This window comes from Pleurodeles waltl, chromosome 5 (assembly GCF_031143425.1).
Source record: "Pleurodeles waltl isolate 20211129_DDA chromosome 5, aPleWal1.hap1.20221129, whole genome shotgun sequence".
NCBI lineage: Eukaryota > Metazoa > Chordata > Amphibia > Caudata > Salamandridae > Pleurodeles > Pleurodeles waltl.
The window spans coordinates 158,805,791-158,821,207 of NC_090444.1; the positions used below are offsets into that span (position 1 = coordinate 158,805,791).

The window sequence follows — 15,417 nt, forward strand, 5'->3', positions numbered from 1 at the left end:
ACACTCTGGACTATTGTCCGAAACTGGTGGGTCGTATAGATCCCAGGGGTCCGCATCGTCTTGAGTCATCCCAGTATGTGTGGGTGACTGTGCCATTGGTGTACCCACTGGTGACAACTGTGGTGATTGAAGTGGGGACGTTTGTGGTGAGAACTGTGGGGGGGGTGACCTTTCTCTAACCACTTTGGCCTTTGGTTGCATCTCAGTCTCGTGAAAAGTTAGTTTTCTTTTAGACTTGAGCGGAGGGATAGTTTGTATCTTCCCTGTATGTTTCTGGATTTCTAGCCTTTGCTGAGTTTGATCATACTCTTCTAAATCCAGTTCCTGCTCAAATCTGTGCTTTTCATTGAGCTGTAGAGAGAGCCCTTGCTCTTCCGTGTAGGATGCCTTTTTCGGCTCCGAAGCCGTTTTTTTCGGTATCGAAACCCCGATGGAGATTGTCGGTTTCGGCTCCGAGAGGCTTTTTCGAGGTTTACTCGTCTCGATTATTCGATACCGACTCTTTTCGGTGGCGGTTTCTCGACCAGAGTCGGAAGGCTTCGGCACTGATTTGGCCTTTTTCGGTGCCGATGTTACTTGGTCACCGTCTTTTCTGCGGGTTGAGCCATGGCCTTCCGGCAGCGGCGTCCCCGAGGCCTTTTGTTTCTTGACCTGACATTGGGAGTGGGACGGGGCAGGTGTACTCACTTTTTGTGCCGCCGTTGGTGGTCGATCCCCGTCGGATTCATCCGAATCCGAACCCTGGATGGATAGCCGCATCTCTTCTTCCTCGGCGTTGAGATGTTGTGACTGTTTCTACGCCATCTGTAACCGTCTTGCGCGTAGATCTCTTAAGGTCTTCTTGGATCGAAATGCTCTGCAGGCCTCACAAGTATCCTCTCTGTGTTCGGGCAATAAACACAGGTTACAGACCTGATGCTGGTCTGTGTAAGGATACTTGGCGTGGCACTTCGGACAGAAACGGAAAGGGGCCCGGTCCATTAGTTCTTTGTCGACAGGTGTGGTCGGGCCGACCAGGCCTTGATTAAGTGCGGAAGCCCCAAAGGGCCGCCGAAGCAGTATTGTTGTCGGTGCCGATGTGATGATACTAAACCGGTCCCGAACGCAAACAATACCGACGAATTTCGATGATTTTCTAAGTTTCCCCGATTCGAATTACGGAGCGAAGAGGAACATGTCCGAATCAGATGGCGGAAAGAAAACAATCTAAGATGGAGTCGACGCCCATGCGCAATGGAGCCGAAAGGGAGGAGTCACTTGGTCCTGTGACTCGAAAAGACTTCTTCGAAGAAAAACAACTTGTAACACCCCGAGCCCAACACTAGATGGCAGGATAATGCACAGCATGTGTATCTGCAGCTACACATGCCATCGAACATACATATATATATATATATATATATATATATATATATATATATATAGGGAAATGTACTTATCTTGACTGCAAGCAGCAAGAAAAGAGGACTGGTTGCTCTTAGTCAATATATTTATAGGGCTATTGTGAAATGATTGGTTCTTAACTCTTTATGACAGCATTCTGTATTTCTGTTACTAAGCATGCTGGGAGTTGTGTTTTTTTCTTGGCTGCTATTTTAATAAATAGCAAGTAAAGACAGCACAATACTTGCCTCTCAGTCTTTAACAAATAAAGGCTCTCTTTCACTAACGCTAAGAAAATCTCAATTATGTAACACAAAGTGGTACAACTACATTACCATATTTTTACAGAGGCTCAATGGGGCATATGCTCATCTGGGAGACAGACTACTACACTGATGGGGAAAAAGGCTTTGCTTTGTTTTACAGAAAGCGGCCTTGTTTTGTGCATCACGTGAGCAACAAGTTGAACTTACTTTTTTTGTGTCAAGAAATGTAGTTTGTATTTTAAAATGAAAAAAGAACGCTAATTTATTACATTGTGATTTAGATGTGAGAACACTGGTTTCCAGCCCAACTCTGTCCCTCAGCTCTTTGACAATAGAGAAAACATCTTTAGTAGTGTTATTTTCCTTCAGTACTATGTTAACATACTTCCTTCAGAACTTTATGCTTCTCTCTCAATGTTTTTTCTGTGAGTTGACTTCCCCTTGGGCGCGCCATTGAACCTCTAGCCTTGTTCTGCTGGCTTAAGTTTGCCTTTTAATTATGCAGGTTCCCGACTGGACCCAGGAAACATAGGTTTTCCAGGATACCTTTGCTAAAGAGGCTTACAAAGGGCCACTTTACATATGTTCTTTCCAACCACACAACAATCGTTCCATTCAGTAGTAGGTTCAGTATCAAGGGAAGAGATATGTTACCCTACAGCATGAGTAAAGGAATTACTCTTCAGCAGGGAACATCTGCACCTTTTATTGCAAAAGGGTTGGCAGAGTGGTCAGACTGTGACAATCGGAGTATAGTATTGACAAAAACCAAGCCAGAGGTAGACCAGATCTCAACAGTGAGTCCCACCGTATATTTAAGACCAGCAACATGCGGGGAGAGACCTAAAATCCCTATGGAATCAAGGAACTCTGCAACATGTGAATCAGTTTTACATTTTCCCCACAGAGGTCACGATTGCTCAAATTAAAAGTATTAGAAGCGTTAAACAACGCAATCTGAAGGCAACTGGCTGTTGGCTCCTTCAGGGTGAAAGAAGACTTGTCAGAAGCGAAAATAAATTGCTACAACACCACATGAGAAATTCTTTCACTCATTGAGCTCACACAGAAGCTACCAAGTGACTAGGTAGCACATTTCTGCCGGCATTACGGAATGGACTCACATTTGAAGACAGATGATCAGAAGGAGCTCCAGCTTTGGTATTTCGTATAAATTAAAATGTAAGTGTCTGATGAAAGCCCTCTGATTGCAGTGGTCAATCTGGTTGAAACCCACTGTTGGCATTTCCTTTCTCACAGGAATAGTAATCCTCTAAAGTGTCGTACATTTTCCATTACCGTCCAAATATAAATCAATTGTTCAGTCTGTTAATCAGACAGCTGGAAACCGGTATTTCAGAAAAGCAACAAAAAATGCTGAGGTAAATAGTATTCTTGGTTCAAAGTAACATTTCTCAATACATTTTGCTTACAATGAAAAGGAATATTTTTCTGATCACTGTTGCTGCATATTGTTATTTTTTTTTTTATACTAGAATATGGAGAATAATTTTCCTAAAGAACAGGACAAAATTATAATGCAATCTTAATAGAACAGAAAGGTAATATAAAAATGCTTAACTGGCATTTAATTGACAAAGATGCCTTTTTACAAACTGTTGTCCAGAAAGGGCTAAAACCTTGGAAATTTGCATCCAGAGCCCAACAACGAGTGAAGTGAAATGCTACCACAGCTTGCTTCCTTCACCCCATCATCCTCTCTTGCTTGTTCACTCTCCTCCTTCCATTCCGAAATTCCTATTTTCTCATTCCTCATGCAGCCCAGGTATTGCCTTCATTGCTTTCGTAAAGGAAGCTGTTCACTTGCGACTCCTTTTTTCCTTTGCACTCATCTGTGGTTTTAATATTTTTGTAACATATTTATAATGTAAGAGTTTTCTCCAGGTTTTTGTCTCAAAACGTAGATTATGTGACTTGAATTTCATACAAACCTTGAAAGGGCAAAGGGAATTAGGCAGATAGACAGAGTTTCAGAGTCTAAAGGTTTCCCAAAACGATCAAGAGGCCGGAAACAGCCTATTAAATTGCTAGAGCAATGATCAGCCATCTGGATCAATCCTACTGAGTGAAGTCTGTGCTGTCATCACGGTTCAGGGATCAGTGAAAACACTAAGGGGCATCTTTAAACCTACATGAACAACTCTGTATGCACGTATGCGGCATTTCTATAGTGTGAACCTACCCAAAATATAACAGAATGATGTACAATGTCAAAGACAGGAATAAAGACAAGTAATATGGCACGTGGCTATTTTGTGACCTGTTAATGCACTGTGATTCATTATTCTTTAAAGAGGCGCATCTTAAACTCTTTCTTAAGTTGAAGTACCTTTGTGGTGTTTCTAATACATAAAGGGATATTTTTCAGAGCCTTAGTGCATAGGTTAAAATGGCTGTGCTAATCCTAGCTTTCAATGCTGAACTCAAGTACCTTGCAGTTACAATTTTGGTTGAAGGTATGGAAAAGGGTGTGCTGTATATTTGAAAAACAGAACCAGACATCTTTCTAAATGGATATAAATTCAGCACGTATAGATATTCTGCCACATCTTCTGAGAGAGAGCATGTTATGCTAGAGATTTGTTTTATATGTGCTAGTCTTCAACATTAAAGCTTTGGCGCTTAAACATATAAAGCTCTCTAAAACAAGTACAATAAGCACATAATTTTGACCAATGGTTGAGAAAAGTGGATTTTTGACATGCCTCTAAAACTGTGGTTGCCCCGGACGGATTTGATCTTTTAGGGGGGAGCACTGTAGATCTATGCCATCATGACTGAAAAAATAAGAGCACCGATCAGCATTTCTTGATCTTTGAGCCTTGACCGAGATGTTGACAAATTACCTGATGTGTCATATAAAGCAAATTAAAGGTACCTTTTCCAGGAGAAAGAGCCAAAGCAGTGAACAAATGAGTTGCAGGACTGCAGTATGACATTACTAACAATGCCCACATTCCAGCATTTTGCAGATACCACAATTTCCGCATTAATCCCAGATGAATTCTCTGATATACAGTATTATCTTAACTTAATTTAGACAAGATTAAGGTCATTACTGACTTGGCAGCCTCACAAATGTACTCTATATAACCTCAAAATTTAATCACAAGAATTTATTGTACATGGACGGTACAACAGAATACCAATACGTAAGACTAGTCATTTTTTTTTTTTTTTTTTAATACAGGCCACACTGCAGCACTTGGCCTCATGTCCAGGGCAGGAATGTGATGGAGAACAGCTAAGAAATTTCATGTGTGACCGGTGCTTGAGCTTCAAAGGACTTCAACCAACCACACTGGATGACTGGCTTTAGTACTCTGGCATTTTATGTCCAGACAACTGAACTTGCTTCCAAGTTTCATTGTATTTCACTAGTCAGAAAGACAGATGGTTCATTCTTCATCTTTCCCCCCAGCTATCCTCCCAACCACTTAATCAATGACTCAGTAGAACGCCTTCACCAGATTATATATTATTTAGGTTCCATATCATTGGAGTGCTAGAATTTAAGCTTTAGTACAAGCAGAGCTAATTGACAGTCTTAAGTGGACCCTACAATGCAGGCACTAGAGCATAAGAAGCTGAGATTACATTATCAATTAGTATGCCCTCAACTTCTCAATTGTAACATCTATTGTTAGGCCTTCTAAGTAGCCGTGTACCATGGTATAATGTGCGATTGAGTAACAACACAAAGTGCATGGATCAGTTATTGCTTGATGCCTAATTAGTGATAAAGTCAGATTATCTCAATAGTTCTCTGTCTGAAGGATGAAGGCATCTTTAGTCAGTCAATAAAACTTTATTCGTTTTTTTTTAAATCATAAAAGCATACAATGAATAAATACTGACAACATTAATAAATACAGTGAGACCAATAGATAAAAATAAATCTCCCCATTCAACTCCTTGCCAGGGCTCTAAAAGAAATACTAAGAAAATTAGGCCAAATGCCAGATAAAAACAAAGAAATACAATACCAACCTCAAGACCATTAATAACCATAACGTTTCCTAATTAAAAGTACCGCCTGATTAAATTTAAAACTGCATTACAGAACTCTTGAGATTCCAGGGAAAGTAAAACTCTGAGGCCATCAATATACGAATTGGGCCTAAACTGTCTAAACAGTGGGAGTAAAAAGGCCTTTTTTTTTTTAACGAGTGATAAAGTGCACAAAATAACAAAAAGTTGACAGTAGGTTCATGTGATGTGTTATCACATGGGCAAGGCTGAAGATTTTTTGCACAACCACATTGTAAGCGAAAGGCTAATAAGAAATGCACTGTGCCCATACACAATCTAGACAGATAGAAGGGATACTGAGTTTTTAAAACAGACAACAAATAAAATTGCAGAACTGGTGTAGGAGAATAATCAATATGTTCAGCATTAAATCGCTGTCTACAGGTTGGTCTATGCTGACTGTCCCCTACCCTTTCCCTGAGCTTTTGCTGGTGGTAAAATGTGGATCGGATCATTAAAAAGGGAACTCAAGCCTAAATCGACAAAAGCGTGTTTGACATATCTAAGGCATGGAGTTTTCTCAGCATTACATGTAGACAAACAATCACATAAAATTTGTCTGGAAAAATCAGGTTCAGGAGTGCACCACACTTTAACTCATAAAAGCATAGGAGCTAAGGCTATGTGGTCCTCACGATTTTGCAAATCTACCTCTGAATGACAGGAGGTGGACGAACCCCAGGGAACAGTCAATAGTCTTCTAACTAAGGCATTCTCAACAAGTTGTAGCTCCGAACAATCAACATATCCCCAAACACCCGCCCCATACATTGCAACCAAAGTACATTTAGCTCTGTACAGAGTCATGATCTCCTTGACCGGTTTCTGGGCAAGTTTGGCAGGGAAACGAAAAAGGCCTTCCTTCACCCTATTAGCATACTGGACCCTTAGTGATAAAAGCGGTTTCCATTTCAACTGGTTATTAAAAAGAAAGTCCAAATATGAAAAATGTGTAACTTTGTCCACAAACTTTACTTGAATATAGAAAGATTGTATTTTTACCTTTTTTTGGCCCACAAACCATTATAGATTTTTTGAGATTTACTTTCAGATCTATTGTAACCATGAAATGTACATAAGCATCAAGAGCTTTTTGCAAACTTAGCTGTCCTCACCAGGAGGACAGCATCATCAGCATAAAGGAGCATTGAGATGGCAAAATCACCCACCCTAGGATAATCTAAATTATCTTGCTGGAGGGAAGCTTCTAGACCCTTTAAGTATACAAGAAACAGGTAAGGGTACAGCCCTGTCATACCCCATGGCTTGAGATTATGTTATCACCATTCGAGCCATACTGAATCTTCACTGTGGTATTCTGGTGTAATCTCTAGAGCAGATTAAGCAGGGGCTCCTTTGCCCCCATTCCCTTCATCAGGTTTTAAAGTTTGTTTCGATTTACTGTATCGAAAGCAGACGACAAGTTCATGAAGGCCAAATGCAATGAACACTTCATGGACTTGGCATACTTGCCAATGGTTAAAGGTAGGTTTAGACACTGTTCTACGGTTCCACGACCTTGTCTAAAGTCGTGCTGTGTCCTTGAAAATATATAATTTTCACTAGCCCATACCTCTAGGCGAGCTGAAAGAACTCTACCTAACACCTTAACGGTGGCATCTAACAGCGAGATGGGTCTATAACATACAAGATCATTTCTATCCCCTTTTTAAAAAATAGGGACAACAGGGGCCTGTATCCATGTAGCGGGAAGAGGGCCAAAAACCACAGCCGTAAAAATATTTGTAAGGATAGGAGCCCAAAGAACAGGATTATTTTAAAAAAGATCTAACTGAACCATAATCAGTCGTGGGGCTTTCCTACAGGTGCCCTGGGCTATTCCTGCTTCTACCTTCTTAACCGAGATAGAATCCCTGAATTGTTTAGCCTGCGCAAGACCAGCAGGTCTATAAAAGTCCACTTCCTCCCAATTTGGCACTGCATTTGAAGGGTTAAAAATGTCTGATCGCTGGCACAGAGAGGGTGATGCATTTTTCAAACAACCAAGTTTAGAATCCAGGCCCTCAGTGAACAATGGGCGATTAACTACTTCCCAAAATGTCTGTGAATCCCAAAAGGGAACCGTCTTCCAAAAGGCCAGACCATGCCTTGGTTTTGAGCTCTACCTTCCCAGCTTCTAATGTGGCCTTGTAATGCCTATGAGCTGCCTTTGCCAGGCCCCTAACTCTTGGAACTGTGTGAAGAGCATTTTTTTGTTGTGTGTGGGCTTTACCACACGTACTATGAAACTAGCGAAAGGGCTGGCAAGAAGAAATGGATCGGTCTGTTAGCTCGGTTGATACCGCTAGACAGAGGAGCTCAAAATCTTTAGCCAAAACCATTGGGGTAGTCTCCTCAAATAAACAACTATTTATCAAGCTAAGGTCTCCCTTAACATTTTTAGTTTCAAGCGCAAGAGGATTCATTCTATCACATTTTACTCTAATTCCTTGATTTAAGATGCACTTCATTGGTTCTGGATTAAATTTCATGGGATCCTCCCCAAGTTTCATGCTTAACTGGACAACTAAAGGATTGTGGTTGCCCGCACAAATATGAGTAACACTGAAATCAGTAACTCACGGACTACAGATATTGGAAGTTAACATAAATTAGAACATTGGAATGTTGGGAGCTCCACTGGAGACAATGGAGTGCTCTGGGATTTTACTGACTGGTTAAAGCCTGGAGCGTCAACATTCAAATGTTCTTTGTTCACAGCAACAGCTGTGAACAAAGACGTTACGGAGCCCTAGGTGAGTCTGAAGGGGGAGCCAAGTGAGGGCTTTGTTAGAACATTCTACCCTCTAGTAGCAGAATGTTTTAATAGCCTTATAGCCCTTCGTAGCTGGGCTATACTGGCAATTACAGTCCCAATCCCTTGTTAAAGCCCCTAGCCTTCGGCTCGGGCCTTTAATGCTGGAGCGGGCCTTTAATGGACGGTATAGCCCGCTACAGCGGACTCTAAGGCTATAATCTATAACACTTGGTTTAGTCCCACTCAAGAAGGTCGGGGCTGGGTAAGACCCCCCATTTACACAATCAGACGCAAAAACCAGATCCATAGCAAACATAATATTGTTTAGGACATCTCCATATTGGGTGTGCATAAAATGTGTCATGGAATACCCAACCTCATTTTTGATACCACAGAACCTGGCGTTACTAAAGTTGCATAAAGTACAATTAAAATCCCCCACCCACAAAATACAAAGTGGACTACTAGATGCTTTAGCTCTCGCCATTTCTGCATAAACGCTATCAGCCACTTGCATAACACGTGGGTCAAATACGTTATGGCAGAAATTAACTAGCAGATTATCTACAGTACCCAGCCCAGAGATTAACATTAATTGAAACCAGGGCGAAAAACTATAATTGTTTTTTTTAACTTTTGCCTTACTGCATTTGTTCAAGATAAGGACGGCCAAGCCTCCCTTCGTTCAACCTGATGGAGCCGCTATAGCAGGACTGCAGTGAGATTGCTACCCATTGATGTGAAAGTCTGATAATGACAAAGTTTCCGGAAAGCATATCAAGTCATGCCCATTCACAAAGTCCAACCAGTCCTCTTTTTTTTTTTCCCTGCAATATTCCAAGATAAGATTTTTAAAGGGGGATCAGTTACTATCAGCAGGCTGCCAATTTCACCCCTGACCCCAATTTGCCATATTCACCAAACTGTCAGTGATTGTCGTAGAACTATTTAAAAGATGAGGCTGTTCGTGAGGGGGTGGGGTTCCCAGTCTCCTCTCATGGCTGAAACAGAAGCCAATGGATTTTAAAAAGTAGGCGAATCAGAGAGCTCCTTCGTTAGTGATGGTCAATCTTTCTCATCCAGATTGTTTAGGGGAGTAAATCGATTATGAAAGCGAAGGTCAAAAGACGATACGCCCGTCATTGGGGGAGGGGGGGCGGGTGGGGGGGGGGGGGGGGGGGCAACCGCCGTGTTAACACATGAGCCTGCATTTGATCCCCTTACCAGTGGATAGAAGTATCCCAACATGCGACCATGGGTATCTGCCAGGAAACTAAGATGACAAAAGCTTCCTCACCAAACCTGATGATCTGAAATTAATAACCACACTATCACTACCCACTAGAGCTTGACGATGACCAATGCTCGCTACCCGCCACATGGTTAGTCTCTCATATGGCAGAGCAGAGATTCTCCCCACTTTACATCTAAACCAATGCATCACTTTATTTTTAAGGGCACTTTCCGATTCAGACTCATCATTAGAAAGGGCAGGAACTTGATCTACCACAATGACAAAGGGAGTTGACTCTGGGGGGGGGGGTGGAGACGTAGATGCGGTTGAACAGGGCGCCCATTTATCAACTTTGGAATGGATGGTTTTACTCTCCTAATAGGAGCCACTCTGGATTGCAAGTCAACATAATTAGAAGTGGATGCATCAGGAACATGGCCTAGATCCACAATGACGTCACCATTCTGATAAAGCTAAACAGAAGCAGACTTAAGATGGGTAGCAGTGGACCCTGATGTCATTGGGGGAACATTGCTCGCTGAGCAAGAATCTCCATTGGAGTTAGAAGACTGGTGACCATGCAATACTACCAAATCCTGTTCCAGCTGCTCAAACAGGTATTTTTGTTAAAGATGGAAACTAATAATTCTAACCTTCGGAACAGTTTAACGTTTACCAATTTAACTAACCCACCAAATTGAGTCAGTATATCTCCCTGAGAATCAGCGCTCCAGAAGAGACAGATTGGGTGCCCTGATTTGACCGCTGGAAACAAGTCCTCTTCTTAATAGATGGTTGCTTATTCTGCCTGCTCCGCTTTAGTGGAGGTGAATCAGATGGAGGACTAAGGACAACCAGTGCTGTGGACTCCATGGGTAAAATATCAGTGGGTGTTGCCATATCACCGCGACCACTTGGTGAATCACCAGACACATGTGGACTGAGAGTGTCCAAGATTGTACAAACCGCGCCAGACACCATGCTCATGTCCAAGGGGGCATTAGATGGAAGCTTTGCCTCGGAAATTAAAGAATGTTGAGCAGTAGGCTCTTGTGCGCATATTAAGGGCAGTGAGAGTCTTCTAATAGCATCTATCCTTTTTTTCACACCCTGTTGATTTCAGAATCTAAAGCACCCACGACTGTGGATAAGTAACTGGCAATGGGTGGAGTACTGGATAGAACAGGAGGAGGCCCATTAGTTACCTTTATGGGCCCTGGACCCTGCAGTTTCCTCTTGCCCATTATCTTTGAGAGGTAAAGAGTATATGCAATACCAAGACTGAAAACCTCGATAACTGTGTTTGGAATAATAAAAATCTTCTTTTTGTCTTTCTTTGCCCCCTTCCTTGTGATAGTGAGCAAGGCTTACCTTCATATAACGGCTATCAGCAACCAAATGCAAGGGGGATGGCCACGCCCAGCCTTGTCCGGCTCCGGACGGGCATAGACGGTAATTATCAGTGTGTCCATTGCTGCGATGAAGCTGAAGCGCTTTTCCAACACCCACAATGTCAGGCCCCTCCTCTCAACAGGGTGGATGCAGGGGGACAGAATCCCACATCAACAGGGCCTTCTCTGGTAAGTGGCAAGCAAGGAGCAGTCTGACACCAATTGTCAGCATGTCCCATCTTTAGTCACTGGCCACAGAGCTGGAAGTTTGCAAAAGTGTGGAGAATTACCCTGCGGTGGCAAACCTTTGAAAACTACACTCATATTGCTCAAATGGTGGTGCAGAATCAGAATACTAACATAGAAAATGAATCTAAAGTTTGTAATCAATGGTACACTGTAATGGTCACTTTCTGTGTTGGCATAGATAGTATTTTTTAAAACATATGCCTAAGACTCATCTAGGAAACAGAGATTTGGGCAAGCAGTCAAGTGTTGGTGGTGTATTTTAGGTATAATAGATCGTGAATGCTCTCCACCTCCATCTCCTGATTTAATGTTGCGTGCTATGCTTGTGAGGACTTGGTGTACTCTGGGTGCAGTTTGATCACAGGAGAATGAAGGAGAGAATGTCTGAACGAAGTGGTTCACGGTGATGCCCTGAGACTCTTAAACATCAAGAGAGTAAGTTCATATGTTAATAACCAAAGAGCTAGGCACTGAGTTGCAGTTCTGTACCCTTTCCTCAAAAGGTATGGGGTGCTTATATGTTTAACTGCCTCTATGGAGCACTCTTTAAAATTAGGCAATTTTTATACACTAAACTGGCAGAAAGAAGTAACGTCAGACCTCTAATACCCAAGTTGCATTTCCCCTTCTGCTCTAAAAAGCGTTGTACAGGTTTATGACTTAAACAGCACACATCACGTCACACCACTTAGCCTTATCAGGAGCTTTAGGCCTTCCCTGTAAGGTAAAAGCACAATGAACCCCTCCCCATTCCCCCCACAAGCCACAAAAGCCCATTTTCTATAAAGAGGGCATAAAGTGGCCTCAGTGTGTGAATTTTCAGAATACTCAACCCTAAGCCTGGGTTAGCCTGGCTGATTTAAAGTCATGCTAAAGACCTTGTGTGGAGAGCTGTCATGCTGTGTAAGCTGGAAACCACCGAAGGCCTGCATTAGGACTTTATGGAGACTACTTTCATAAACCAAGTCTCTAATTCTTCAGATACTGCGGTGGTTACTTTCTGCTATAAAGAAGACACCCAGAATACATAGTGATTTTACGTCAGTCTAGAAAAATATATTAAAGAATATTTCATAGCTCAGTACAAACTCCATGTTTAGCTTCCTGGGGGGGTAGAATCCGAAGTTACTAAAGGAGACATGTTAGTGCGCCACAAAACACCCAACAAATAAGAAGAAAAATGTAATATTGCTTTGATGTTTACACTTTTAAACAGTGAAATAATGGATAGGGGTTTCACTGTTTAAAAGTGTATTACTGCTACTGGTGCCTCAAGTCCCTGAAGGAATAGCTCCAGTTTCTTCATCATGAGTGGTCCTAGCATCAAGATATGTTAGAGAAAGAAGTTGCGAGGGTACACACTGTATGTCAGATGGAAAATATCTGGGGTCAGCTCCAAAAAGAAAACAACTTTGTGGAACATTTAACAAAACAGTGTTAATGGGTAATTGTAGTGGAGAGTCGGCAACAAACAGGTGGCGGCACAAAGGATTCTTTGTCCAATCTCAATTTTCATACTTCACAACACAGCCCACCTTTCAGTCTGCTTGAAACCACCCAATGATTGGACATGGTGTGTCTGGGATGTGGTAAAATCTGTAAATAATAAATACTGAATCCCTCACAGTCAGAGAAAAGCATTGCAGTGCAGACACTGACAAACATTAGGAAAAAAATAACATCTATAGTGTGAAGAAAGCAAATCATCCCAGTCTTAATAACACTCCCAAATAAATAATTCTAAATGCAACAGCAGCTACATATGAATATCATTTAAGATTCAAATCACCCACGGCAGAGGAATTCAAAAAGGGCAGGAAATAACTAAGACCAGGAAGAATGGGAATATTTACATGGAAGGACAATAGGTCTCAACCATCGATAAGGCAATTTCTTTGTCTTTGTAGCAAGTTAGCAATATTTAAGAAGCTTTTCACAAAAAATCTGATATTGGAGGTAAGATGCCATCTTTCCAGTTTGATACTCCAAAAAATACAGTACTTAATGTTTTGACCTGTACCCATTTATAGTGAAATTTACCTTCAAATGTTTAAAAATCCCAGCTGCTACTTTCATGCTTCTGTGAACCTCCTTTGCTTCATCTTCTGTAATACTGAAAAAGTAAATTTAGTTTCAGACACAGGTCTAGTGGGAAAGTTTCTAACTGTATAATGGAGAAAACCACAAACAGCACTTAGTTTTGAGGCTTCACACTCTTTCAAGTGAGGATCTCCCTATAATATCAGGGAATAACTAGTAATCACATGTTACCAACCCAGCATTAAAGGGGAACATGCACAAAAATATACAAATGAAACCTATTTCTATCTCCTCCATTACACCGAACAACAGCAACCTAGGCATTTTCTCTGGGACAGTCCATTTAAGTTTTTGAGTTGACAACGGGAGATATTTATCAAATATGTTGTCAGCTAGCCACAACTGATAGCCTTGATGTTAGGTCTCTCCCTAGATGCCACAATGACATCCTTCCAAAACCTGGTGCTCAACTGATGCAGATGATTAAGAGGCCCTAAAATCAAATATTGAAGCTGGTAGGTACTGTTACCAATCAACATCTGAAATAAATGCCTCTTGGGAGATCACATGCGCAATGTTGGTGCAGGAGAGTAGGGGTAGAAGTGAAGTTCTGTTGGAGTTTTCTTTAAGGCCCACTTGGATAGTGGGAATACACCTTCCCATCATCGGCACAAGATAAATTCCACATGCTTTAAGAATTCAATTAGGTACAAATATGGATAACTAATAAAACAAATGATCAATAAACCAGTGCAGTTTATTAAATCCTTAATTTGCTGACCCCAAATTGAGGGAGGTCAAAACATGCATGTGCGTGAAGCTATGAATCTTGCCCTCAACTCCTTTTTGTGTTCACTTTATGCTTAACCTCTCAATTAAGAAACTGCATATAACACATACTTGTATATATTCCATGTAAGAGAGCTTAAAGTAATTTCAGTATAAAACAATATCACACAAAATCTCAGAATTACCATTTTTGTGAGTTTTCCTGATCAGCCTAAAAAGAACATTGAACCTTGTCCCATGAAGAAGTTCCTTATCACATTTAACAATTGTAAATATATATTGTTTTGTTATATTTGGTTACAGAGTTTGGTGGCATTCTGTTTGGACACAATTAAAAATAAAACAAAGAAAATGTGACCCTTGGTGGACTCACTTAGAAGACCCAGTGAAATAATTATATTGGTCCACCTATTCACTTATATGTCACTCTGTAAAGGATGCTTATTTTTGAAAAGTTCATACAGGAGCAGAGGACCCTTCATGTGAGTGAGGTCTCTGTGCTTGTTAATTATGTTTAGTGAGATCTGACTCTAGCCGATACATTTATACAAATATACAGAATTAAAAAATGAATTCAGGAAATGATATTGAGCTCCAAAAAATAGATGTTCTCCAAATTGGTTGCTCTGAGACATTCTGAGATTAACAGTTCACATAAGTGGTTATGGAACACCCAAACCTATTGTAAACCTCTACATGTCTGGTATCCATACACCAAAAAAAGGCCACATATACTCCCTAAAAGGTTTATAAGGGATGCTTAATCACCAGGCCTCCAAGCCAGAAAATAAGGAGAAGGGATGTCTGCCATTGTTAGACCTGGCATCCCTGGCATGGTTTCCCCTAACCTTTTGCCTTTCTGTTTTCCCTGCTTCATTTTTCCTGATTTTAGGATTCTGGGCACTTTACTATTGCTGGCCAGTGCTAAAGTGCAGGTGTTCTGTACTCTAAAACATGGTGACATTGGCTTAATCACATTTTTCATATTTAATTTACTTGTAAGTCCTTAGTAAACTGCTCTATATGTGCCCCGGGCCTGTAAATTAAATGCTACTAGGGGGCCTGCAGCACTGAGTGTGCCACCCACTACAGTAGCCTTTCTAACATGTCTCAGGCCTGCCACTGCACAGCCTGTGTGTGCAGTTTTAAACCACTTGCCAAGCCCAAACCTTCCTCTTTATTACATATAAGTCACCCCTGAGGTAGGCCCTGTTTTGCTCCAAGGGCAGGGTGCAGTATTTCTAAAGAGCTGGA

General features: G+C 41.4%; 1 protein-coding gene across 2 annotated transcripts in view; it reads right to left on the minus strand.

Moving 5' to 3' along the window:
* The window catches only part of BROX (BRO1 domain and CAAX motif containing), a 193,596-nt gene that overhangs the window by 78,984 nt on the left and 99,195 nt on the right, over positions 1 to 15,417 (minus strand). For both annotated transcript variants that reach the window (XM_069233848.1, XM_069233849.1), the window contains one exon: positions 13,375 to 13,447. In XM_069233848.1, coding sequence (XP_069089949.1) covers positions 13,375 to 13,447 — 73 coding nt within the window. The remainder of the gene's footprint in view (positions 1 to 13,374; positions 13,448 to 15,417) is intronic.